At 41.2% G+C, this 25,845-nt stretch overlaps 1 protein-coding gene across 1 annotated transcript in view; it reads right to left on the reverse strand.

The window, feature by feature from the left end:
• Positions 1–7,166: 7,166 nt before the first annotated feature.
• Positions 7,167–25,845, reverse strand: part of Fat4 (FAT atypical cadherin 4) — a 129,368-nt gene continuing 110,689 nt past the window's right edge. Inside the window, 7 exon segments of the mRNA XM_032898472.1 lie at positions 7,167–10,168; positions 12,281–12,542; positions 16,592–16,809; positions 18,414–18,538; positions 19,490–19,669; positions 20,427–20,512; positions 23,290–23,597. Of these exon segments, the coding sequence (XP_032754363.1) occupies positions 8,307–10,168; positions 12,281–12,542; positions 16,592–16,809; positions 18,414–18,538; positions 19,490–19,669; positions 20,427–20,512; positions 23,290–23,597 (3,041 nt within the window). The 3' untranslated portion in view covers positions 7,167–8,306.

Here is a 25,845-nt window from a genome sequence, read left to right on the forward strand (position 1 = left end):
TGACAGAGAAATTTTATTGTGAAACAAGGATCTATAGAGCTATTTTACACATCTCTGGCAGAATAGTCAGAAAAGTTTATGACTAGAAAACACATGTCGGAAAATACTTGAATTGTTTGTTCAGTTGTCTTGCCTCTTCTTTCTTTGTGTCCTCTTCTCACAGACTATAGCCATGAGGAGTCCTGTGTCAGCTCAAGAAGCCCCGGGAAATTAAAATGGAAAATCAACAGCACAGAGACTGCAAAGCTGAGGGAGCTTTGAGACGGGGAGACAGATGTCAGAAGTAATTACTTAGTATTCCAGGACTTTTAACCAATTTAGACATCAGCCTTGTTTACCACAAACTCAGCAAAACATGATCAGTCTGGGAAAATGAACATATTTTTTTCCTGGAGATGACACCCAGTCTGTGACAGTGTTTGACTAAAACCAAAGAATCCACTCCAGAATGGCTGTGCTCTGACAGTCACAGCCTGGATGATTAACTCATGGTGGTAGCATTCAAATACCAGGATTTTAATGTGCTCTTAGCTAATTAAGACAACAGAACTCACTGAAAATATCGTAAACTGGGTTGTTCTTTAAAACTCACAGCACATTTTAATTACTTTTGAAACTGAAATCTGAGAACCCCATCTTAGCAAACAATTGAAAGTTGATTGCCCTTGATACTGTATGTGAGATTACTGCTTATTGACTGTGAATCACTGGGTATCAAATTTGAAGGTCATAGCCTGTACCCAAGTTGCATCAGAACACCCATATAAAGTAATAAAATGAGCAAAATTAATAGTGGAAAGCAAAGAAAGAACATTTATTCTATGTGGCCACATTGGGAAGATGGGCAATGAGATACAGGGAAGCCTCCATGTCTGCCCCTGGGTCCTAAAGTGAGATCAAAATTTGTATAGTGGGCCATAGAAATGCACATCTAAGCAGTCCTGGATAAGGTGTGGTGCTGCCCACTACTGACCCACTATTTTCTGAGCTTCACGCTCGTCTTGTAAGGTTGTTAGAACTGTGAATAAAATCTCTTCCCAGGAGACAAGATCCCCTCTGGCTGGGGGCATTTTCTTTCTCCCAGAATGAAATTCTGTACAGATACTCATTGCTTTGGAGTCCATTGTTTCAACCATCTGATAGATTGAGAGACACACACGTGTCTCCTTAGAACATCTCCATTTCTGCTGGGCCTTTACGTACTTACAGTTTTCTTCAGTAATTTTTCAAAAATTCTAGGGACCTAGCACTCTAAAGGTTTTAAACTTGACAGGATTTGACAAATCACACTCTATTTGCCCATAACTGCAAGCCCTCCTTTATTTGATTCATCTTTTATTTGCAGAGTTCTCTGTGCTGGTTGGCAGCTGAGGACTGCTATTGAGCAAGTCAAATAATTTTACACAGATTCATAGGCGAATGCATAAGGCAGAGTTATTCTTTCCTTGATAAAAAACAAAGACTAGGTCCACATTGGCCACTTGAAAGCAGCACGACTATGTGCCCTAGTTTTATTTCAACTGGGAGCATAAAACACATTGATAAAAAACAACTTAGGCAAGAAAAGGGATGTATGTCTATTGCCAGATTACAGTCCTTTGTTGTGGGAAGTCACAGAAGGTCCTTTGAACGGCAGGTCACATCGCATCCTCAGTCCAGGGCAGATGGTACTGATCTAATAGAGGCTCCTTGCTGACGGGCTTATTTGCTCAACTTCTCAAACAGTGCAGCCTCTGCCCAGGAACTGGTGCAGCCCATAGCAGGTCCGGTCTTCTGTCAATTACCAAAGATGATCCCCTAAGTGTTCACCCACAGTCAACCCAATGCAGATAACTGCCCATTGAGAAGCTCCCCTTGTGTGATTCTAGTCTGTGCCTAGTTGACAATTAAAGGTGGCCATCACACGTGTAGATCTTTCATCAGCATAAAAGGTTACCTGTCCCTTACAGCATTACCCTTAGATTTTTCAAAAACTATTTTAATAAGGGTTGTTAAATTCTTCAACCTCCCTTTTAGCCCACCAATCAAAGGTACGGTAGAAGAAAGGTTACTAGGAAACAGGTGATATAGAACTGTTTAGAAGTAGTTTCTGGGGGGCAATTCCAAGCATTAATCAGCAGGAGTGGCTAGATCCAGAAAAAACCGCGAGGCTCTGCAGAATCATCAAGAAGCAGTCAGAATACTCTAAGTTCTTTGGTGAAGTTCCTTGGTGCTTTTTCTTTCCAGAAAGTCATGACAAACAATGATCAAAGAAGACCAGCAAAGTGGTGTAAGGTGAACCAATGCAAAATCATCTTCTCACTGTCTGGGGAGTTATATTTATAATATTTCTAAACATCATGTGCCCTCTCAAGCATCTGCTCCAGCAAAATAGCATTGCCCTCTCATAAGACAACTTCCAGAACACCACATATCTATTCTCAGCAAAATATTCTCTCATGTGTCTGCTTCAGCAAAACATCCTCTCACTAGACAGAAAAAGATTACGTGACACAAATGAGTTGTCAGAGAAACCAGAAATTTCTACTTCATACAGCTATCTCTGCTGCTTTAAAATCTGCTTAGGATTCCACGAACTCATTCTTTTCAAGTTGTGCCATGACAGCCAATCCATCCCTCTTTCTTGGAGTACCAGTCAATTCTCTCTGAACTTAAGGAGACAAATTGCATGAATGTGACTCCGCCCAATCCATGGAGCACTCTGTAGTAGATTTTGAGCATGGTATCTAGATTACATGAAGTATGTTTGCAAGACCCAAATGGCCTTATCAAATGATGGCTACCATCCATCGTTTCTTCATATTTCTTTCTCTTTATTAATTCCTTGAGATTTTCATACGCTGTATTGTATTTTTTACCATACTCATCCCTCCCTTAGCTCCTCGAGATCTACCCCTTCTCTCTCCCCCCATTTTCATGCCTTCTCTCCTTTGTTCGTTATAGTCATTTGCTGTCCATCAAATCAAGACTCAATGATCGTTCTGCCAAAGCAAGAGAACAAACCTCTGATTTTCTCTTTATCCAAAGCTATTTCCACAGTTCACCAAGGTCTTATAAAAAACCACTCCCATGACCTGGCTTTGCATTTTATCACCTTAGACTCAGCAGCCAGACATGTCTTACCTCAGATTATCATTTGTCCCTGGAACATTTTATGTTTCAAATTCAGTCAAATATTGACTGCCATGACACATTTCAGGCCAGGACTGTCAGTCTGAGGGCAAAAGGGATGACTTAAACATGCAGACTGCTGAGGCAAAATGGAATCTTATTTTGATCAAAATCTGTACCACATGAAATGTGGTTTCAATTTGAAATTAGGAATGATGAGATTGCCAGGGAACTTTGTCCATAGTTGGTTATTTTATTTGGGCTAGAACAGAATGTAGAATACCACCCGTGCTTCTCACCAGAACACAACGCTCGTGTGCATCACAACATGAGTTGGAAGCTCAGTAAACAGTCTCCTAAACTAGTAAAATTGCATGTGAATGTGTCAGCTGAAAGCTGCCTGTAGGGGACCTGTAAATTTTGTGGCTATTTCTTCAGACAGCAGGACTCCCTCACACATGTATGTTCAGAAATCTACATAGAACATATCACCTGTTTTATAAAGAGTCAAAAGGCCTGGCATCAATTCACATTCCTTTACTAAACACAAACATTCTTTATCTCTGCTTGATAACAACTGTATGTTTTCAGACCTGTTCATGTTAACTATGACTCCATTATGGGCCTGGTATTTGCCTACTATGCAGAGCATGAAAAGACTTCCCCAAGAGTTTGGCCATGGTTGATGAGCAAAATAACTCCTCCTATTTTCATCTCATTCCCCAGAACTCTACTTGGAGGCCACCAACAGTACAATGTACTTTGAAAAAAAAAAACCTGTATGATTGACGCAGATGTGGACTTACTTATGCTCATTTCAAACAATTAAAGATGAATTAAGATGCTATTTGAGGACTGTATGTGGTAGTATTCACCTGTGATCCCAACACTTTGGAGGCTGAGGCAGGAGGATTACAATTGGAAGGGCAGCCTGAGCTACATAGAAAGATATAACCTCAATAATCTCAAAGGGTGAACAATAACAAAATAAAACCTAACAAACTTTCTGGAAAATATTTGACCTCCTTGAGCTTGAGCAGAGATTAATAGCGATGGCTTTGAGCCTGCCTCTTTCACACCTCTCTCCCCCGAGAATGCATCTATTCTATTCATTTTGAAAAATATTTTTGTTACAATCGATCCATCCTTAAAATGTAAAACTCAATTTCTAAAATGTAGGCCTCTCCAAGGTGCTCTTCAGGGGGTGTTGTGTGTCCATACTGCAACCCTTGTTAACAACAGAATTTGAACGTCTTTGTCGTCAGCTTCCTAAGGAGTGGTCCCATTGATGTGATTTCCCTCTATGTCTGGGATGGTCGTAGAAATGGTATGGATGAGTCATGGTCACTAGAGGGACTTCTCACAGCTTTTCCTGTCTCGTTTTATCTTCTGAACCTCAGGTGGACCGAGCAGAGTCAATTTGCATTCATGCTGTGAAGCCCTTTCTACTGTATCGCTGCCGGACCCTGCTCTGGACTGCCCTTCAACAGATACCAAACCTGTGCAGGCAAGGAATGAACCACTGACCACCTTGCTCTAAACTTACTAGGAGATAGTGCTTTTCTTCTCATTGAAAGCAAAGAAACTATTGAATTTATACAGAACACCCTTGATATTCCTCTTAGACTAACAGACCCTTCAAATCCCCAGCCGTCTAGCCATGTGATCTGCATGCCATACCGGGTGAACACAGGCAGTAAGGGCTTACAGCTCACTAGAGACCTGGTTGGGTGCCAGAACAGCCATCTTTCCTGAACTCACTTCTCCCAAGGAAAAGTCAGTTCTGCTGCTTTGAACTACGACTCCTTTGAAAACTGGGTCCACAAGTAAAATGGGAAAGAAAACTCTGCTCTGCTGAATTATGGAACCGAAAATGTTAAAAAGCAAAAAGTCTAACTTCACACAGATTGATCTCACCATAATGTTAAATTCACGTAAAATAAAACCCATGCCTGTTTGCGATGCCAGTGATTGGTTCTTAGACGGAATGTCTGCAGGGAATAAAGTCACTTTGCAATGTATTTTTTTTTCTTATAAATAAAATATTTATGAAGTACATGACTTTCAAAAGTGTGAGGATTCTGCTTCTCATTAGCCTTGTTGTTCATAAGCATTTCCTTAACAACATGGAGCTGAAGAGCTGTGTTCCGGGCCTTTCTCATTCCCCATCTTTAAAAAAATTAAATAATGGTTTCAATTTAGCTTAACAAGCTATCAATGAATCAGCTAACTTAGAAAACTCTAGAAACAACCCTCAAAGCCATAGGGATCTTCACCTCAAAGACAGAGTCCTGGAAGCTCTGTGCTGAGCCTCTCTAATGAGGGCCTGGTAACCGCCTCTGCTCCTGGATGATAGTACAAACTCCCTTCTTCCCCGAGGGCATGGGGTGAAGAGGGCTTTTAAGGTTCCTTTGAAAGCATATCAAGATATTTTGCTGAAATACACAAGAGAACCAATGGAGCAGCCATATTCCAGGAATCCCAAGCAAGCCTTTCAGGGTATATATAAAACTCCAAGGTTATGATTTTATGTGTGAACACTCAAGTGGAGATCAACCATTTATTTTGTTGAGATTGTTACCTTGTGAAATCACACATCATATCTCCCAGGCAGGATATTCCTGCCACACTGTGACCTTGGGAAGTAGAATGTTGATTTAGATTCTATGTGAGACCTTCACTCCACAGAGATTGGATTTTTCTTGCTGTAAACATTGCCCTTGCCTTAGTGGGGGTTGGGAGGAGGCTAAGAGGAGAAGATATTAACAATTCCTTGCAAGAGTGCCACTTGCCCTGATCTAGGATCCGGGGAGAGGGCAATGAGATTTCAAACTCAGAGAATTATCCACACCCACCTCTCCTCCTCTAATGGGTAGCTATGATTGTGTTCACTGGTTTACTCTTAGCTCTGTTCTGAATTAGAGAGTTTTATGTCCTTAAGGACATGAAGATGCTGCAGAATTTCCTCATAGGGGAAACAGTTTTCTGTTTTGAGTTATACAAAGGCAGGAACATATCCCCATATTTGGGGAATAAACGTGAAACACTAAGACTCACTAAGACGGTTTGCTCCACACAGATCACCCAAAAAATACAAAATTAGATTAGCATCTGTTACTGGGGTTTAAACCACATTTGATGGCTGTCATGATTTAGATGATAACCCATATTATACTTCTTATTCCGAAACACAAATAATCACGCCAACATTTCTTAAAATGCCAGAAAGAAATTCAGGATATGTGGCAATTGGGTGGTTTTAGTTTCAGGAGATTTTTATGTATGTTGTAAATCCTTCAGCTGTAAGGTGATGTTTGATGGTCAGTGTGAAGAAAGCCTCTGAGGGAATACAAGGTTAGGGGCAGATACTTAATTCTAGAATGTCCTGGGGGACAGGAGTGAGGCAAAATCATTTTAAATGTGTGGTGGCTCTTTATAAACCAGTAAGTCCCGTTGAGTGGCACTCTCTGCAGAGACTCTTTGCCTTTCTGCATTCTAGGAAAGAGGGGCTAGCCTCAGCTACGAGAGCATGCTCACTGTGTAGACATTCAGTGTGAAAGTGGATGGTAGGTTAAAGATGGGTACATGTAGGAGACCTTCCCTGATATTCCTCTTCCCTGCCTTGGAGTTAGAAAAACATGGAGCTGTACTCTTAAGGAAAACTGTGGCTAGAGATCTTTCACAATCAGCTCTAATTCAAGGCTGCTTCTACCACCATAAGCCCAGTCTGAAGCTGTCTCTCATAGATCAGATCTGGCTCAGAAGTTCGAAATAGCGAATATGCTTCGACAGGGCTCAATATGTTGGTCCCACCATAACCCCACGAGCTTAGATTCAGTTTCCTTCAGGAAAGTCCCAGGACTCTGGTAAGCAAGAAATTAGTGGGTGGCTTTAGGATGTCTTTTCTGACTGTTAGCCCCAGTTCTGATTTTTAACAGTAAGTAGTATAGCCTATGTAAGTTTATCTCACTATATGTCTCTCTAAGACAAAAGAGAATATTCTCCATTGCCTACTATAGAACAGAGAAAGATAGAAACGGATGCTCACCCAAGGACACGGTATTTTAAATAAATATTTTAATTCTATTGTTGGCATTTACAGGTAGAAAGCATACAGTATGTTACAGATATCAAACTGTGAAAATATGAATGTTACATAAGTAACAAATGTAAAAAACACATTTTCTTACCTTCTCTGAAAGCAAGAAAAGTTTCCGGCATAGGAAAATATCAGTATCAAAACCACAGCTCAGGTGTAAAAAAAAAAAAAAAAAAGTTTTACACAGTATTAAAAAATGATCTACAAAACAACAGAAAGTAAGAAACGCTGCAATCTGATTTTATATAAATTATAAAAACTGGGTACTTGGGGTAAATGTTGAATGGCTAGAAAATAAAACCAATTAGGGCCTGCATAGGTCAATTTGTTACAATGTTAAAAGCATAGAACTTTTTTTTTCAATAAATAACTTTAAAAATTGTCTCTTAGAAGTGCGCTGAGAACGTTATTCCAGAAGAGAAAGGTGGCAGTGTTCTGGGGACAGTATGTGGTCATCTTGTTCTTCCTGGAAGCCTGAGGTAAGTCAGGAGGCCATGACAGTTCGCACAGAGACACAAGTGTGTCTACACAGTTTTTAAGAAAGCTTTAAAGTGCGGAACAAAATGACTTAAGCCTAGTACCCACCGTCATGTAAAACAAGCCCTTATCGTGTCTGAGCAACATCACATATGAATCTATACGTCTGAAGAGTGTTAATGTGCAGTCTTTCATCCCTCCAAGATGGGAAGCGCTCCTTCCTGCACTTTACGCAGGTTGGTTAAACTCAAATGATCTTGCAAGGTAAAACACAAGGAAAACAAGCAACCCCACTGTGAAAAGACAAGCTCATGTCTACAACTGCAATGGTATAAACTGCAAAAAACCACAAACCAAACACAAAGCAAAACTCCCCAATGTTGCATGCCCCAAAACTCATCACAAAACAAGATGCATGCAGGAGGATCATTCTGTTCCACCGTTCCACCGAGCACATTTAAATTAAAGAGTCATTTGGAGTCTATGCGAGCAGCTTTGTGGTTAATTTTAAACGTGTCCCTCCCTGGCCACCAGTCTATACTGGCCTGTTTTACAAAGGTGACCCCGCTGGTGGGAAGCCACACCATCTTTTTGAATGTTTCTTGCCCACACATACACCTCACACGTACTGTTCTGCCTCCCCGTCTTTGGCGGCTGGTTTAGCTGCCCCGCTTTTACCTTCTTCGTTACCAGCTGCTTTTTCTGGGAGAGAGGCCAAATCTTTAAAGACATCCACATAGTGGCCAAAGCCCGGGCCCCAGTTCAAAAGATTGTCCCAGTTGAAGTTGCCTGCCTGCTGTCCCAGTTTCAGGGTGCTGTCTGCAGCCCCAGATGCTGCTGCAGGGGTACCCACCGGTCCCCCCTCAGCCCTGCGTCCATGGTACCTTCTGGGTTTCAGTCTGGCTCCATAATTATCTTCGTCATCTGCATCGGATTCATTAACTTGAGATAACTTGGGCATTCTGGAAGTGTAGACCACCGGCTTCTCCCTGTCGTACTCCATTTCTGAGCATGTGAAGGAATCATGGGAGTCACTGTCAGAAGAAGATTCTGGGGCAGGGATGCCGTCTGCTGGGTTCCTGGTTCTGGACAGAGGCCTTCTACAGTCTTCTTCAGAAGAGGATCTCCCATGGTCTGCACTGCAGATGCTGGGGTTTCTGGGGCGAGGGGTATTGAGCCTCTCTACCTCCTCGATGGAGAGTCCCACAGGAGGAGAAGATTCTAGGGGGATCTGTGCTATGGGCTGCTTGAGGCGACTCCCAGGTCTCGAGCCATGTGATGCCATGGCCTGGGGGCTCTTACTTCTTCTACCTAGCCTGGTGGCATAGTTGAACATGCCAGGCTGACAGGGGTCCCCATGCATTTCCAGCGTACCCCCATCCCGCAGAGGAAGATGCAGTTCCCGGGCTGGGCTGTTCCTGTAGAAAGCAGATGGTTTGGAGAAAGGAGCTGGGCTGTGTCTGGACAGGGGGTTGGGAGTGGGGCAGGCCGAGTGGCTGAGGGAGCTGGTTCTTAATGCCTGACCATATGAAGAAGGCTGGTAGGTCAAACTGCTTGCTCCCAAAGGCATAGGGGACTGCCTGGCGAAGCCCAGAGGACTGTGCCTCTGGATAGAAAACTTAGGTGTGTGGCTTCGGAACTGTTTGTAGTGCTGGATGATGTCTGCATCAGAGGGCGCGATACTGCTGGCATTGTCGATGTCGTAGTGTTCAATTTCCTGCTCAGGGGAAGCCAGTGGGGCACTGGGGATGGTCTCTGAGTTGTGGGGGATGTCAGTCTCATCGAAGATTAGGTAAGGGTTCTCTCGCTCTATGATGTCCGGCTTGGGATTCCCCTCAGGTTGTTTCCTAACAGCTAGGTCATCCCCATAGGGAGGGATGTTGTCTGGGTCATCAAAAGCCACATTCTCACTGCCCTTTTTCTTTTTCTCCTTTGGCTTCTTCTCCTCTTTGGGGTTTTTGGGCATCTTTCCCCTGCACTGGTTGCATAGAATCAAGCTGAGGACGAGCAGTGCTAGGGCTGTGGCACAGCTGCCCACGATTGCAGGCACAGCCCACAGAGGTAAGGAGATCTCATCTGGACCCTGACTCTGGACACACACGTGTCCCCCAGGACTTCCAGCCTTGCAAACCTTGCCCTGAGGACAGAGAACACCGAGGCAAGCCACCACTGTCTCACAGGTCCTCCCAGTGTGTGACTCTGGACAGCTGCAAGTGTAGCCAGAGAGCAGACCTGGCTCACAGCTACCTCCATTCTGACAAGGGTGGGATGCACAGTCACCAGGAGGGACACATTTGTAGGCATACCACTGGTTGATACACAGAAGATCGCCCCAGCAGGGGTTGCTAGCACAGATGTTGGGACCCCGACAGCCAATCTTCACTGAAGGATCGGTTTTGGAGATGGACGCTAAGCTGTGTTTCCCACCGAAGGGAAGGCTCTCTCCGCCATAGAGCACTGAGGCGATGCAGCCGTTAAAACCTGTCAGGGCAATAGGGTAAGAGATAATTTAGAGAAAAGCAACCATTTTACGTCTGAGTGCTGAGATCTGAAGGCGAGAAGCTCCCATAGCCCCCCAAGAGGTTCTCAGTCATGTTCCAGCTCAAAGATGGGGAGTTCATGTCCGCTGGGACTAACCCAGATCCATGTAGTTCTATAACGAGAATCAGAATGCTTCGGAAGGTCTCCACTGACAGAATTGTCTTGATCCTACTCTCTGTTCATCCACTTAACAATTTACCAGTTTATCAGTTTGATTCTTACAGGCCAAAGACCAAGAGTTACTAAGAGATCAAATTTATTTTGTGAACATCAGAAAGAACAAAATCAAGGCGAATTGCTACAACCACAAGACCATGGGATGTGCAATTATTGCACATAGTGTTTGGGGGTTTCCCAGGGTGGGAAGGTGGCTGGGGCACCCATGTTGCAAAAGATCAGGATGAGGGAGTCAGGAAAAAATGTCCCAAGGAATGTGTTATTAAGGAGTAGTAATGATAGAAACAACTAAGAAATTCTTGATTGGGCTTGAGCCCACTGATGCCAGGGAATGCCTATCTGAAGGCACAAGACTTTACTTTGCATAGCAGACTAGCAGAATCTACTCTGCCTTGATTTCTTACAAAATCCAAATAGACTGTGCATAATCTAAAATCTTTTACATAAAAGAACTGCTGACCTAGAATTAATTTTTTATGCTTTAATTCTATTATTGGTACCACATTTTGTGTTTTCCTCTGTTCTGACACACTTTCCCACCCAAGAGGCAGTTGTCAGCCTGAATTTCTCCCCCCAGATTTTTCTTGGATATCGATCCTTGACTCTACATCCATGGATTTTGACTTCTTTTCCTCTTTGTAACTCCTCTTTCTTGCTGTGACATTTTGCACTCTTTGAAAGTTCCGAACATTTGTACTGACTCATTCTTCTCCAAACCCTCCTTCTCTTTTGAAGTAGCTCGAGGTTAGACCCTAAGCTTCCTACACCCTTACCTCAGGGACACCCACCTGGGACCACCACCCATCTTATCTATACCCACCGACACTCCACTTACACACATGGGACTGACATCTCTAGACCAAGTCTATCCCTCTCATCCATTTGATGCCTTTCAGAGGAACTTTAAATCCATTCGTTCCATAACAATCCCCAGGATTCCCTGAGATCTGTTTCTCTGTTCTTTTCAACAGTCCCCTTCCCTGGTAGCACTAAGCTTGTTTAAGATAAAAAGTAAGAATGCTCCCAAATCTTTACTGAAAATGGCCTCCAGATTACTTTGGGTCCATTTACTTGAATGTCATAACTTGGCCATCCCATTAAAACAATATCTTTCCATAATGCTGTGTTTTCCATATACTAGCTACCAACCCCTGGTCCTGGAGCTCCTCCAGAGTTCATCGTCATAAACAGCTTGAAAGATGGGCAATGCTATAGCATGTTTACCTGCAAATACTCATTAAAATTTTAATTACTCTTCACTGTTGTGCAAGTGAAATAAATAAGTCCACATTTTCCAACTAGAACACCATCTTTAATTCCTCAGTCTCACTATCTGCCTCGAGCTCACCTTTTCCATCAATTAAACCTTTCCACACTCTCACCCTCCTTCTGACTTAATAACACATGGGTTTCTGCATTTCCTTTTGTACCACTGACCTAAGGTAGCATCTATGGCCTGTGAGGACCTGTGAGGGTATTTTCTTACTCTGCTCTCCTGTGTTACTTGGGAGACTGGCTTTGATGAACACAGGAGTGAGAAGACAGTGGCCCTGAGCACAAGCCAAGCATCAGAGCAGCCCAGGCTTAAATCAGATTTCAGCAGCATTGGCAAAAGCTGTTCTTGGTAAGGACAGTGCCCTGATCCAAATCTCTAAAGACAGTTAGGTTGATGAGATGATCCATAATCACAGTATTGGGAATCCAACTGCTTTTGTAAAAACTGCACTGTGATGGAACTAACTCCGTGGAAGTAAGTTACATAAACTAAACTGAAGTTTACCCCCATCATATTCTGTTTGCCAGAAACAACACCTACATCTTGAAGAGCAGATTTTCCTCTGCTTTATCATCTTCCTGGATATACCAGGCACTTACCTGTCTGCGTGTCCCGATGGGCTTGGTTGGGGGGGATTCCTCCCAGAGACATGGAAAGCACCTCGATGCCACCAAAGTCCTGCGTGGGGTGGACAATGTCTCTACTGTGCATCCTGTCTACAGACAGCACAGTGGTGCTTCCATTCTTTGAGATCCGGAAGGTATGCCAATGGCCATCTGCAACGTATGCTTCTGGGATGATCCGCTCCACTTTCCCGGCAACACCTGCATCTGATGTAAAGTGCACTTTGCCGTTCTTAATCTGGAAGATGCATTAAAAACAATGCACAGGTCAAACATGATATCTTTCAATAAAAAAAATGGATTTAAAATACAGACCAACCTAAAGGAGTTGGAACCGATGAGGCATCTGTGGCAATACAATGTGCTCACATATATATGCTCACATATATCATCAAGGTAATTGCAGACATCGTTGCTTATTTACTAATTCTAACATGTTTTAAGTTTATAAGTAGTTTCCTGAGGGGTGTGTAACTTTCCAGAACAAAGCTGAAATACTGAAATGACTAGGTAAACTAAATAATTGACACTATTTGTGGTTATTTGCATTTCAAGGACAGGGAGAAGCATGTTAAATCACTAAGTTTATTTTAAAAATGGCTAAAATGGTTTTAAAAAATGAAAATAAAAACTTGCAAGTCCAAAAAAAAATTGATAGGAAGCTACAAAGGCAGAGCAGTTGGAAAAACAATGACAGATGTGGTTTTTCTTTCTTGTCCCACAACACTGGCATTTTAGAAAAAAATGGGATTCATTATTCCATTTCTAAGGTGGAACACCATAAAGTAAGAGGGGATCTGGCCAGGACTTCACTACAGCTGTCTCTTCAATTTATCTAAAGGAATTTGATGTCTTTCAGTCCACCCACTAGAACACTAGGTAACAGGACACTCCAGTTTCCAACTCAAAAGTTTCCAGTATTATGAGCTGACCCTTCAGAAAATGAATAATTTGTAAGGCAAGATGAGCCCATGGGTCAGAGAGCCCTTCCCATCCCTGCTGCCAGATAGAACTGCTGTCCAGGCAAAGAAATGCAGTAACCCAGGAGTGACTGAAGGGAAAGCGTCTGTGTGTCACTCAGCTCAGACACTATGTCTATATGCAAGGACTACTCCTGGGAACACTACAAATCAGTTCATTTGTACTTTGTGGAAAATTCATGCTGCAGAACTACATATATCAATCATATAGTAATATTTTAATGTGATAATTCGAGATAAAAATAGTTTTCATAGCCTGAGAGTTAGATCACTGGGTAAAATGCTTCTTTATAGGTATGAGGACCTGAGTTCAAATCCCCAACACCCACATAAAAAGATGAGCACAGCCATGTGACTCCAGCACTGATGGGAAGTATCTTGGGAGCTTTCTTACTAGACAGCTTAGCAATATGTGAGGCTTCCAGTTCAGCAAGCGACCCACCCAAAGCAATCAGGCAGAGAAAAATAGAAGACAGGAAGGGTCATGCTGTGGTCTGCAACATATAAACCTCTCTTATGTGCAAACACCATATACTCACACATTGCATATGTGTGTATAAGTATAATATGTATATGCAAATTAAATTATTAGAGAGAAACCATTCTAGAATTCTCCTCTCACTTCTTCTAATTATATTCTCAAACCCTTAATCATCCAGAACCTTATGGCCATTAATGTATGGGTGTGTGCCTATGTAAGTGTGTGTGTGCCTATGTAAGTGTGTGTGTGTGTGCGCCTATGTAAGTGTGTGTGTATGTGTATGTGTGTGTGTGAGACAGAGAGAGACGGAGACAGAGACAGAGAGAGACAGAGACAGAGACAGAGAGAGACAGAGACAGAGAGAGACAGAGACAGAGAAAGAGACAGAAACAGAGACAGAGAGCGGGGAGTTCAATACATGAAGAGTTTAAGAAATGATTAGAAGGTAAGACAAAAGAAACAAAAGCCATGGTTCCTGGATGGCCGGCAGCTGACATTAGAAAAGCACATTCTGTCTCAGCCTTCCTCAACTGCACTCCAGCAGAACCCTTCATCTCTTGCCCAGCACGGCTACTTTCTGAGTCCATTTTCTCTTTTTTTCTGACTGCCTTTTCCTTTCTACTTATTTCACCTGCCAAGTTCCTTAGTTTTGAAAACTTGCTGCTCACAATCTTCTCACTAAATGTCATGACTGCTAATTACATGGTTATCCGACACCATGTTGAGGAGGCACAAGCTGCTGTCCTAGTGACAAAGACAGACCCTAACATTCAGCTGCTTCCTTATGGAAGCTCTCACTTCTTCAACCATAATATACGTCGTCTGAATTTCTTGGCTGAAGGAGAATGTAGATAGCAATGTGTCATATGCCATTTAAATGGCCTCTGGACTCGGAAGCAGCCTCACAGATAATCTCATACAAAAACTGTAGTGTGGTCTCTCAGAATGGAGGAACTTTGAGCAGAGTCCTCTTAGTGTCCCCTCCCAGTTCTGTTCTAAGAAGCAGAATCCACTCTGTAGATCCTGGCTATTTAGATCATGGCTCTTTTGGCCATCGCTCTTTTAGTATCTTCTGCCTTCATTGCTTCTAATTTGCTTTTGAATAGAAATTATATACAGCATACATCGAGCACACTTCAAACACTTCTCTGTTTCACAAGTTATATTTATTGATGATCCAAAATATTTGTCTAAGTAATGAAGTTAGTGAAAAATTCAAGATGTCCTTATAGGAAATCGGGGCCCTACCTTAAATTCCACACTGACTGACGTTTCTGACCACACAGTTCTCCATCAGGGTACCATTTGTATTATAGGATTCTCAACTCTCATCTCTAGCAACTACCTGGTCACCATCACCCCTCTAATAAACAACATCTCCAAACACTGCCAAGTTACCATAGGGGGTAACTCCATGTAGAAACAAATACCTAAGGAAGATACAAGTAGATCACCAGAAAAAGAGTTGCTCTTTTGTGTGCCTTACTGAAAACAGACACCTAAGATACAGCAGGGTAAGTTGGCTGCACAGAGAAACCTGGAAAAACAAAACCTAAAATTTAACAATAAGCTTCAATTTCATTTTTTAATATTATTTGTGAATTAAATCAAGCAATTGCTAGTACTGTTCTGTATACTTCAAAATTTTGATAGGAAAAATTAGTAAGTGTGGGTTTGTTGTAAGAATTTTCTAAAATCAATACAAAAGTATCAATAAAATTGTAAAACAGAATGATCTTGTTAAACAGTTGATACAAATAAATACAAGTTCTCATGGGTGAATTGGTGCTAATATTTGTATATGAAAGATTGTGGTTGTCATTTCAGACTCTCAGAAAGTCATAGGGGTGGGAAAGTGATGGCTCCTAGCTTGTGAATAACTTGTTTTTATGTCTAGTTATAGAGAGGAAAAGTGAAGTAAAAGGCTGGAGAGAATCCACTTGTTAAATACCCATTTCAAAAATTACTGTTTTGAGATTTTTATTTTATTTAAAGTGGGCAGAAATATGATTCAGTGCTTGCTGTACAAGTGTGAGAACCTGAGTTTGGAACCCCAGCACCCATGCCAATAGCTGCAAAGGAGTCAAGCAAATCCTAAATGTACATGGTCAGCCAGAAAAGCAGATGTATGGGCTCCAGACACAAAAAGAGACCCTGTTTCAAGGGAAGTACAGTAGAGTATGATAAGCCAGCTCATGTCCTCTGTCTTCATAGTAATAAGAATGTACCTCTCACACAGGTTCTCCAATGCCCCAACACACACTTCCCCTCTCATTCTCATTGAAACATATTTGGAGAGACAAAAATAAACTTTACTTACAATAAATACCAAACACATTTAACTTCATGGATTTTTCCTAGGTGATGAATGAAAAGCGTATTTCAGAACAAAGTTAGATAACTTCTAAGTACTTATTCCGATCCTAGCATTTAACCTATATTAGCAGTGTTTAAAATAATTCTTGATGAAAACTAATTCTTCATAATTAAGGCACACTCTTCATGCTTTATTTTGCTTGCAGTAGGAAGGAAAGCTATGCTGATTTTTATCAGGCAAAACAGATTTGACAGCCTATTCATCCTGGCTTACCTGACAGTTGACTCTAAAACAAGACAAAGATTTAGAAACTGACCCTCTCAGATTTTATTTTTTACTCTGGTCCAGGCCCTGGAATCATGTAGGGTGGATGGTATTGGATCACTGCCAAGCATTGACCAGAATTCCAAGACTTATGTAAAGAAGAGGACAGAATTTCTGGGAGAAGTGACTGAGCCCCCAGAGTAGGTAGGAGTCATCTGATGGGTCATCCCTGGTTCCCCTCTCACCTTCACTGTGGTATAATTGCTGCTTTCCTGGATATGGATCAAAATGCCATTCTCACTCCGAGTTCTGAATTTTACTTCCAGGCTATTGACACCAAAAGGCTCCAATGTGGCTTCCCGTATGCTCTGCGTCAGCAAGTATTCCCGCTTCTCGCTCTGGCTCATGTGGTAGTCCAGGCGTCCTTTGCCTTCTAGTGACAAGGCAGTGTCTGGAGTGACAGCTGAAAGCCAAGAAGAAATTGAAGGCATTCACTAGACTTTTTAGAGCCTTCTTCAGAGTAGCAGAGAGCATCAAAACTGACAAAGTTCAAGTTTTTAAAAACGCTGCCCCTGGTCCTCCTCTGAGAAAACAATTTCCATTTGTTAATAATTGTGCAAGTGTATTTCCAATAGTTGAGTCCTTTTTTGGATCTGTGAAACATAACACCCTTGATGACAGTCATTAATCACTGGGGAACTCATCATCCAAACTCTTTGCTGTGGGAGAGAAAGCCTGGACATGGAACACACAGCCAACTGCTAAAATGCACAACAAAACTTGTCACAATTTCGGTGCATTCCTGAAATTATTAAGCAAATATATTTTTAAAGTTGGAAATCTTTGACTCTTTATGCCCACTAGTCTCTGCTTTTTAGAATTATGGACCCTCAAAAAGTGTCCAGAAAAAGATTTCTATTTGTAACTCCCTCTACTTGAAACCATTGTCATGGATGGAGTATCATCAGACCTAATAAAAGACTCCCACTCCAGAAGTAAAAACTTAACATCATCATAACCAATAACATAACATAACTCAGGAAAGAATGCTAGGGAAATGGAATGGGGGTAACTCTGCCCTGTGTGTTACACTCTACACAGATAAACAGAATAACATTGGAGGAATTATTTCTGGGTTTACAAAAATGAGTCTCGGGGCAGCTCACTGAAGAAATACCATGTAGTAATCTCTCTCTCTCTCTCTCTCTCTCTCTCTCTCTCTCTCTTTCTCTCTCTCTCTCTCTCTCTCTCCCTCTCCGCCCCACCACTGTTATAGCCAGTATGCTAAGTTACATCTATGCTGTCTGCCTCTAACATCTTCTGAATTGTAACAGATTCTAATGCTATCACTCACTTCTCTCCATTCTCTATTACAGTAGCAGCAAATGGTTCCTTTAAAGGCCATCAGGTGCCTGTGGCTGAATTAAATAGTAATCATTCGTTTCAAAATAAAGCAGTTCTCATAAAGGCAGCCCCAAGGGCTGAGTAAAATAGAATACACAGCTTTCGATTAAAGAGCCATTCTTTACTGATGGCTCAAGTATTACAGACACTTGATCAGCATAAGATTAGGGCTTACAGGAAAGTCATTAATGAGCAGACTGAGAGAGCACTATTCAAAACCAACCTAAGCTAAACAAGACTGAGACTTTTATTTTTAGCACATGAACTCTCACACACAATTTGGAGCTTTGCATTATTCAGTGATACAGTGTGTAAATTTTTTATGCCAGATATAAAAAATGTGGCCAGAGAATTATCACTAGACCTTAGACAGTATTGATCTACAACCTCAATATAGTTGCTGAAGTTTTAGAGTTCCTAACTGCCTGATATGTGACATAAAATAGCCCATGATTCATTTATAAGGTGAAACTAAGTAGTTAAGTCCAGTTATTTGATTCTTCAGAGAAGAGGCCAATTTATAGCCATCATTGTATTCTACCCCATGTTAAATACTTAGCAATGGTCATGTTAGAGTCCAAATGCAGTAACATGCTTTGGTGCACATGCAAACACTTTCTGGGGCAGCAATGGTGTCCTGTGAAGGGGAAAATGGCCACTTACATTTTTCACAGTACTTCCCAGTCAGGCCCTCCATGCACTGGCACTGCTGCCATGACCAGAAGTCCACACAGGTGCCGCCGTGCTGGCACGGGTTTCGAGCACACGTGCCTTCTAGTCTAGGGCACCTACAAGAGAGTCACAGAAAAAAGGGATGAAGCATGAAACTGGAAGAAGGAAACTTGTCTTGAAGCAGACAGACTGATCAACTTGCTTAATAGAAGGCCTTCAGGATAGGAAGGGACTTGTGCCAGCTACCCTCCAGCAATTAGTGACATGGAACCTTAAAACACAGTCTCACTCACACCAAAGACAAATACTTTATACAATGACAACCAGAGGTGACAACTTCTGTAAAGGCATAATGGTCCAGAAATCCTTGGGTAGAATGGTCTAGAGCCACATGTTAACTTAGGTCCCCATGCACTCCACAAAGACACTTGTAATTCAGCCTTTTATTATTGTTGTTAATCATTCCATTTGTTTACATCTCATATGACATCCCACTTCCTGGTTACCCCTCCACAAGCCCCCCAACCCACACCTTCCTTCTCCTCCCTCCTCTTTGTCTCTATGAGGGTGCTCCCACACCCACTTACCCTCTCCCACCCCACCCCTCCAGCCAGCTTTGACAACAGTCATGAACATAATAGAATGAAATAAATCCCTATACTCATGGAGAAGATCTTTTCTCCACCTGTGAAAATAACAGCCAATGAGGGAGAAGGTGTTTACGTAGTTTGTTAGACAGAGCTCCTCTATGTAAATTTAAGAGTGTGTGAGCATAGGGGGCTGCTGTGTCCCCAGATTCAGGGTAAGGGAAGGACTTTTGTATTGAGATGTCAAGGACATTTAAGATCATTCTAGGCTGAGGAAACAGCAGTGAGAAGTCCTACTGTAAACTAGGAACACTGGATGTGGGAAACATCAGGAACAGAATAACCAGTAAGAGGGTGCTGATAAGTTACAGGTTATGCTGCATCACAGACGCCCTGTAAATCAGGAAAGGACTCAGCTAAAGCCTTTAGATGTCCATTGTCTCCACTTCTATTGTTTAATGATAAGAAATAAAATCTTACTGATCAAGGATGCCTTGTGCTGCCAGAGCCTGGCTGGGCTCCAGGGGCCGTCCATTCACAGCGAACTCCATTATACAGCCCACAAAATCGTGGCTCTCCACATGCCCCTTCCTCTGAAGGATTGGCTCTAGTGATCTGATTCCTCCAACAGTGACTCGGTTTGGCTGTACATCAAGAGTCCTACGTGAACATGAAAGGGTAAAGATCTCAAAACCCACACAGCACACTTCACTCAATTACTAAGCTTTTCAGGAATGAGCATCACAGGTCAACACCCAGCCTTAAAGCAAATGCTCCCAGGATTGCTTGTTCTTCATATAAAAAAAAATACAGTGAAACTTATGAAACTATATTTTCAACTATCCAAGTTGGATGTGCACAGCTATAGTGTCAGAAGAAAAGAAAAAGAACATTGTAGAAAGGACCAAATGCACAGAAGTGAAGACTGATCTCTGCTGCTCTCTGAGCCACAGTGAGCCCTGAAGCATGCTGATAAAAACTGGGTGGGAGGTCACTGTGCATCTCCACTTCTCCTGACAAAATCCCTTATGCCTTTGATTGGCCAATGCTGCATTCAGCTTGAAGTGCTTTAGGAAAACATGCATTAATTAACATGAAAACGTGAAGAGAATGTGTCTGATTGGTGATCATGCCCTACAGGCTTGCAGAATTCAGCAAACACAAAAGCACTTCGTGGAGGAAAATCTAAACAGCTCTGGCTGCAGTGGACACTGTCTGAATTCCTTATCCTTGACTCTACTGCTTTGTGACCCTTAAGCTCAACATTAAAATAATATATCACGGACATTCATTACTTTATCAAATGAATATCTCTTTCAGGGAGTGGAGGAATGTTAAGTCTGGAGAATACTTATTTTAAAGTTCTTGTAAACCTTCATTTCAGTGATGAGGAGAACAGAGCTATCATTTCACTTACCAGTCATCTGAAACAGCCACATTACTGACAGTGCAATAGCCTGGCTCTTGATTCTCTGAGCAGGAGTCCACAGTTAACGAGGCTGCCTGTAAGCAAGGGAGGGGAATGGTTACCACAGGCCCACTGATGACATCAGCCTCCCCAGTAGACATTGCCAGCACTGCTCTCATGTGGGGATAAGTGAAATTATTGTTGCTATGATTTTCTTGATTTACTGTATACTTAGTACACCATATAACTTGCTTCATATATTAAGATATAAGTGCAGGTCTCCTTGGTATTTCATATATATACATATTGAGTATGTTTGAGAAATAGTCCTCTCCTTCTGCCGCATTTATACAAGAAAGGATTAAGAAGCTGTATTCTTTCTGGAAATTCTCAATTCCATGATTACAATTTTAATAAAAATATCTACTCTATAATCCAGTTTCCTAACAAATCTTTCAATTTTTTTCAAAAGACTTATTATATCTGCCTTACTTACAAAGAGAGTGTAAAGGCATATAATATATACTATAATATGTGGCAATTTATGGTTTAAATATATTTTCTTTTCAATTGACTATAATTATTTCCATGCAGTTTACTATGATCCTGGTTTCTCCTTCCTTGTCTCCCTGCAAAAATGTACAAACATCAAGTAAATTCCCTGATTGATGTTAAGAATTATTACTTCAAATAGCACTGGCAAACTTCTATGTCAGAACCTCTCATCAGTGTTTCAGTCACAACCAACAGCCATTGTCATGCAAGCTGGGGACCAGAGCCCTCCACACAGAACTTCCTGTGTAGTCAGTGTCTGGATAGACCACTTGGTCAGTAAAAAGCCACCAATGGCGTAGAGAAGACCCAAGGCACTGATTGAAGAAGCCAAAGTTTTCCCTATGGGCAGTGACCAAGAAGGCTACTTGTTGGGAAAGAAAATGTTGCATTTCCCCATTATTCTGCACTTCATGGTGAGACTGATGACCACTCCCCGATCATCAGTAAAAGTCACCATATGCCAAAGCTTTCATATTTCAACCAAAGCATTTGGTGTGAGGTTCGGTGAGTGGCATTATACTAGATACCCCAAGTTAGAAGGAGTGTTTCTCCTGGTACAGTGAAAGGATTCTTACGTGTACTTCGACGCCATGGCACACCCATCTGAAGGAAGTATAACCACAGCACTGCCCATGTGTGACTGTGAGTCACAGGGTTGATTATAATAAACAGTAGGAACACCACAGGGGCATAGGCAAGATTGTCAGCACACCTCCCTTGCATGAAAGCAGGGCAGACATCAGGTTCCCCGTCTTAAATATAAGGCCACATTCATGATGGGTGCAAATGACTTTACTTTCTTAACTCTGCCTATGACTTTTAAGGGCTGTCCAGCAACATGGATTTTTAAATGGAAGATTCGAAAAGTTTGTGTAACCCTCTCATTTCTCAGAATCTTATCAATAGAATCCACTTACCACTATTGCCCACTGAGTATTAAATGCTAACATTAAAACATATTATTCATCCATTTTTAATATATCTAACAACCATTAAAATCTCTAAGAATTCTTGTGAGCTGCATGAATATTTTTCTTACTTTCCTCTCAAGTGAACTGTAATAAATATTATCATTTTGGGGGGAAAAATCCACCATTCCAACCCAATGCAAGATATTTATGTCCCACTTTTTTATTATTCCTTGTGGTGTTTCCTCAAAAACTAAGAGACACCAACCTCAGAAGCAACATTGCATTTCAGAGAAGACTTTGAATGCTTCTCTGAACTCACTGCTGCAGAACAACTATGCAAAATACTGCTATTAAAAACCCCCAAATCCTTCTTACAAAATACAGGATGCTTATGCACCAACCAGTGCTCTGGCCTGCATCTGAGGTGGGCATTCTCAACCTGTAGTATGGATTTCTGTTTTGGGAAAACTCATGATGATAAAAATCCAAGATGATATAAAGGCCCTAGTCACTCATATAATTTCATCGTTAGAATTCTTTAAATAGTTATCATAGACACAAGCTCATAACACTGCTTTTTCTAACCAATATATTCTTTCTTTTCCTGTCAACAGGAGTTTAAATTGAGACATCTCTGGTCTGGCTATCTGATGATGAAATCCCAGAGGCTAGTGATGTTGCCAATTTCCAACAACTTTGTTTTGAAATGTATAGAGTAAGAGATTCAAAAATCAAATAGGAGCCTTTTTTCTGCACATTTTCTGAAGCAAGGACATATCTTCTGACTGTGGACAAATTAGTAATGGCAGAAATATTTTCTTCACATTTAGCATTACTCAAAACCATGGTCCAGCTCTGATTACAGCCATGGAAGAGGGGCTCAACAGATGAGTGTGGCTGTGTCTTACAAAGAGGTAGAAGGTCGAGAAAGCATCATTCCATGCGATGTAACGAATAATAAGTATTAACTTTTTTTCTAAGTTTTTGTAAGTTTAAACCCCATTCGTCCTTACATTCAACATGTAACATGAATTACATTCAACATGTAACATGAATTACATTCAACATGTAACATGAGTTACATTGAACATGTAACATGAATTAAACTCAACATGTAACATGAATTACATGTTCATTAGATTAATGATCTTCGAGACAGAAAAGTGATCATTTTAAATACAGTTCTAGGTTTCCTTTAAGCCTCTGAGCAGTACTGGCTGCTAATGCATTGACCGTTCATTTCCCACTCTTCATAATTAAATGAGCAAAAGAAAAATATTGCTCTGAGGTCACACAACCAACTCGTATATTAGCCTGTAATTTGGGCCCATATGCATGCTTCCCAGGGGGGCTGCTGACTGGCTGCTGTGCAGAGAAGGGATGCTGAGAGAGGAGAGATGCCTCACCATGCCTGCTCGCCGAGCAATCACTGTGTGGAATTGTCCATCTGACACCTTCTTCATGGTGGTCAGTTTGTACGTCCCACTGCCAAGATTATATGAGAATCTGAGCCTTTCTTCAGCAATTTCCAAGGCCAGGAACTCTGCCCGCTCTCCTGTCTGGTTGTCGTAGTTATAAAGCAATAAAGCATGACTTTTGATAGTTGCAAACTTGACATAAATATAGTTGTTGTTGGGATCCAGGCTAGGAAACTCCATGTATGACAGTTCCTCAAATCCATAACTGTTCAGTTCACAGTGCTTGCCAAAGACACCTGCAGGGAAGAGAAAGGACTTTGAAGGCCAGCAATGTTTTCTTAAGCTATTCTTAACAAAATATTTTCTGACCTAATAATGATTAAAATGACATTATCGCCATCCCTTCCTCGGGTGCTATCCAAAATTGACATTTTTATAAAAAGCGCCATGGTCACGATTGGCAGGCTGACCCTGCTTACAGCATCAACAAAAGAAGACCGAAAAGTATGAGAGAGACGAGATGCTGACATTGTTTGGTGCATTAGGAATTTACCACAGTGTGCCTCAATTTTAAAAATCAAAGGCCATGGAAAGAAATATGTTTGAAGAGAGTTCTTTCTCAAAATACATTGAAACTTAGTTTGTTGACATTTGTAAAATTTACTATGGCATAATATTCAGCCTTAATATTTTTCTTATTATTTTATTTTATTGACACAGGGCTTTACTGCTAACCCAGGCTGTGCTGGAACTCACAGAGATCCTCTCCTGCCTCTGCTTCCAGAATGCTGGAATTAAGAACACGTGCAACTACAAAGACCATGGTGCATCATTATAATTCTTAAAAACCGTGTTATCTCAATTGAGGACAGTAGACTCGGTTGCTTTAACTTAAAAATCATGTCCCCAACTCAATGTTCTTTTCCAAGGTCACAAAATGGGGGAAAGATGCTGCCACCAGCCCAGAAGTCACTGTTTTATGTTATGCAAATGGGCCTTTTGCCTTCCTTTGTGTCTGTGTACCAACTCTATGCCTACTACCCACCAAGACCAGACGAGGGCATTGGATGCTCTAGAATTAAAATTATAGATAGCTGTGTGCTGGGAAGCAAACTGTGGTCCTCGGGAAGAGCAGACGTTGCTCTTAAGCACGGAGCCATCCTGTTTCGAGCTTTGATCTGCCTCATTTTCAACTTGCCTTGGGATGAGTCAAAGGAAGTTCATTTAGAGTGACTTTGTGTTGGTCTTTCCATGTTTGTATTATCTTTTTCCAACTTGAAAATGAGTTTTACTGATGAGACTACACTAGGCAAAATGCTTTTTCCACAGACACTGGCAGATGTGGCTGATGCGTGGAAAGTGACACATGGCCACAGTCAGGGTTTATTTTCACCTTAAAAAGGTTTCGTTCTTTAGTTTAGATTTAGTATCTATTGTAAATGTATTGAAGCCACAGTCCGGAAGCTGCTCAGCCTCCAGGGGTGACTGCCACTATTTCACAGAGTATTTACAGCTTAAGCACCCAAGGTCACGGAATCATGGGAAATAGAAAAGAACTTCAAAACCAATACACTGATCTTGCTTAACTGTTTTGACTGTGTCATATTTTATATCCAGTCTTCAAGATAAAATAACCTAAAAGTGTTTGCAATGTCCACACGGATTATCTTGTCATTTGCTGTGCAGGCAGGGATAACATTTGGTAAAATGACTAGGAGTGATTTAAATCTCAAACCAAACTAAAGAGGAAACATTAGAGGAAGGACGCATAGGTGATATATTGCAGAGGTAGCCTTTAATATGCCACTAACTTACATCTACATTATTTATATTTTATGACTTTGTATTGCATATTATTCATACAAACAATAATGCTCCTGTAGTAGACAGAAGTTGCATTGTACATTATTTCGATAAGCAAGGAGTAACTGAAACTAAATAAAAAGCAAAGGAAAATGATACATGCTGTGTGTTTCTCTGGGTCTTTTGTTATATCATAACTAATGTACAAAAGGGTAGACAAGACTCAAGTGTAGCTGAAGTGTGTAGATGTAGGCAAGGAACTTCACACTTACATTTAAACGCACACTGTAGGTTCAAGTATAAAATGTGTATATAGATTTTTTCTTGAAGTTTTTTTTTTTTTACTATTTCTATGAAAGGGATATCGCCCATCTTAAAATATAAAATAAAATTTAGTTGCCTCTTTAAAATTTCTCTTCCAAACGTCTGTGACCCCCCCCCACATACACAGCACTTTCATATGTATATCCTGTGCAATACAAAATAACATAATTACATGAACTAAAATCTGAAAGGCTAGATCATCTTACAAGCTATTTTTCCTAAAACACAATCTGCTTTCTATCTATCTATCTATCTATCTATCTATCTATCTATCTATCTATCTATCTATCATCTATCATCAGCTATCTAATTATCTGTCATCTGTCATCTACCTATCATCTATCTATCTTTCATCTATTTATCTATTATCTACCATCTACTTATCTATTACCTATCTACCTATATGTCTATGAATCT

Source organism: Rattus rattus, chromosome 3 (assembly GCF_011064425.1).
Source record: "Rattus rattus isolate New Zealand chromosome 3, Rrattus_CSIRO_v1, whole genome shotgun sequence".
NCBI lineage: Eukaryota > Metazoa > Chordata > Mammalia > Rodentia > Muridae > Rattus > Rattus rattus.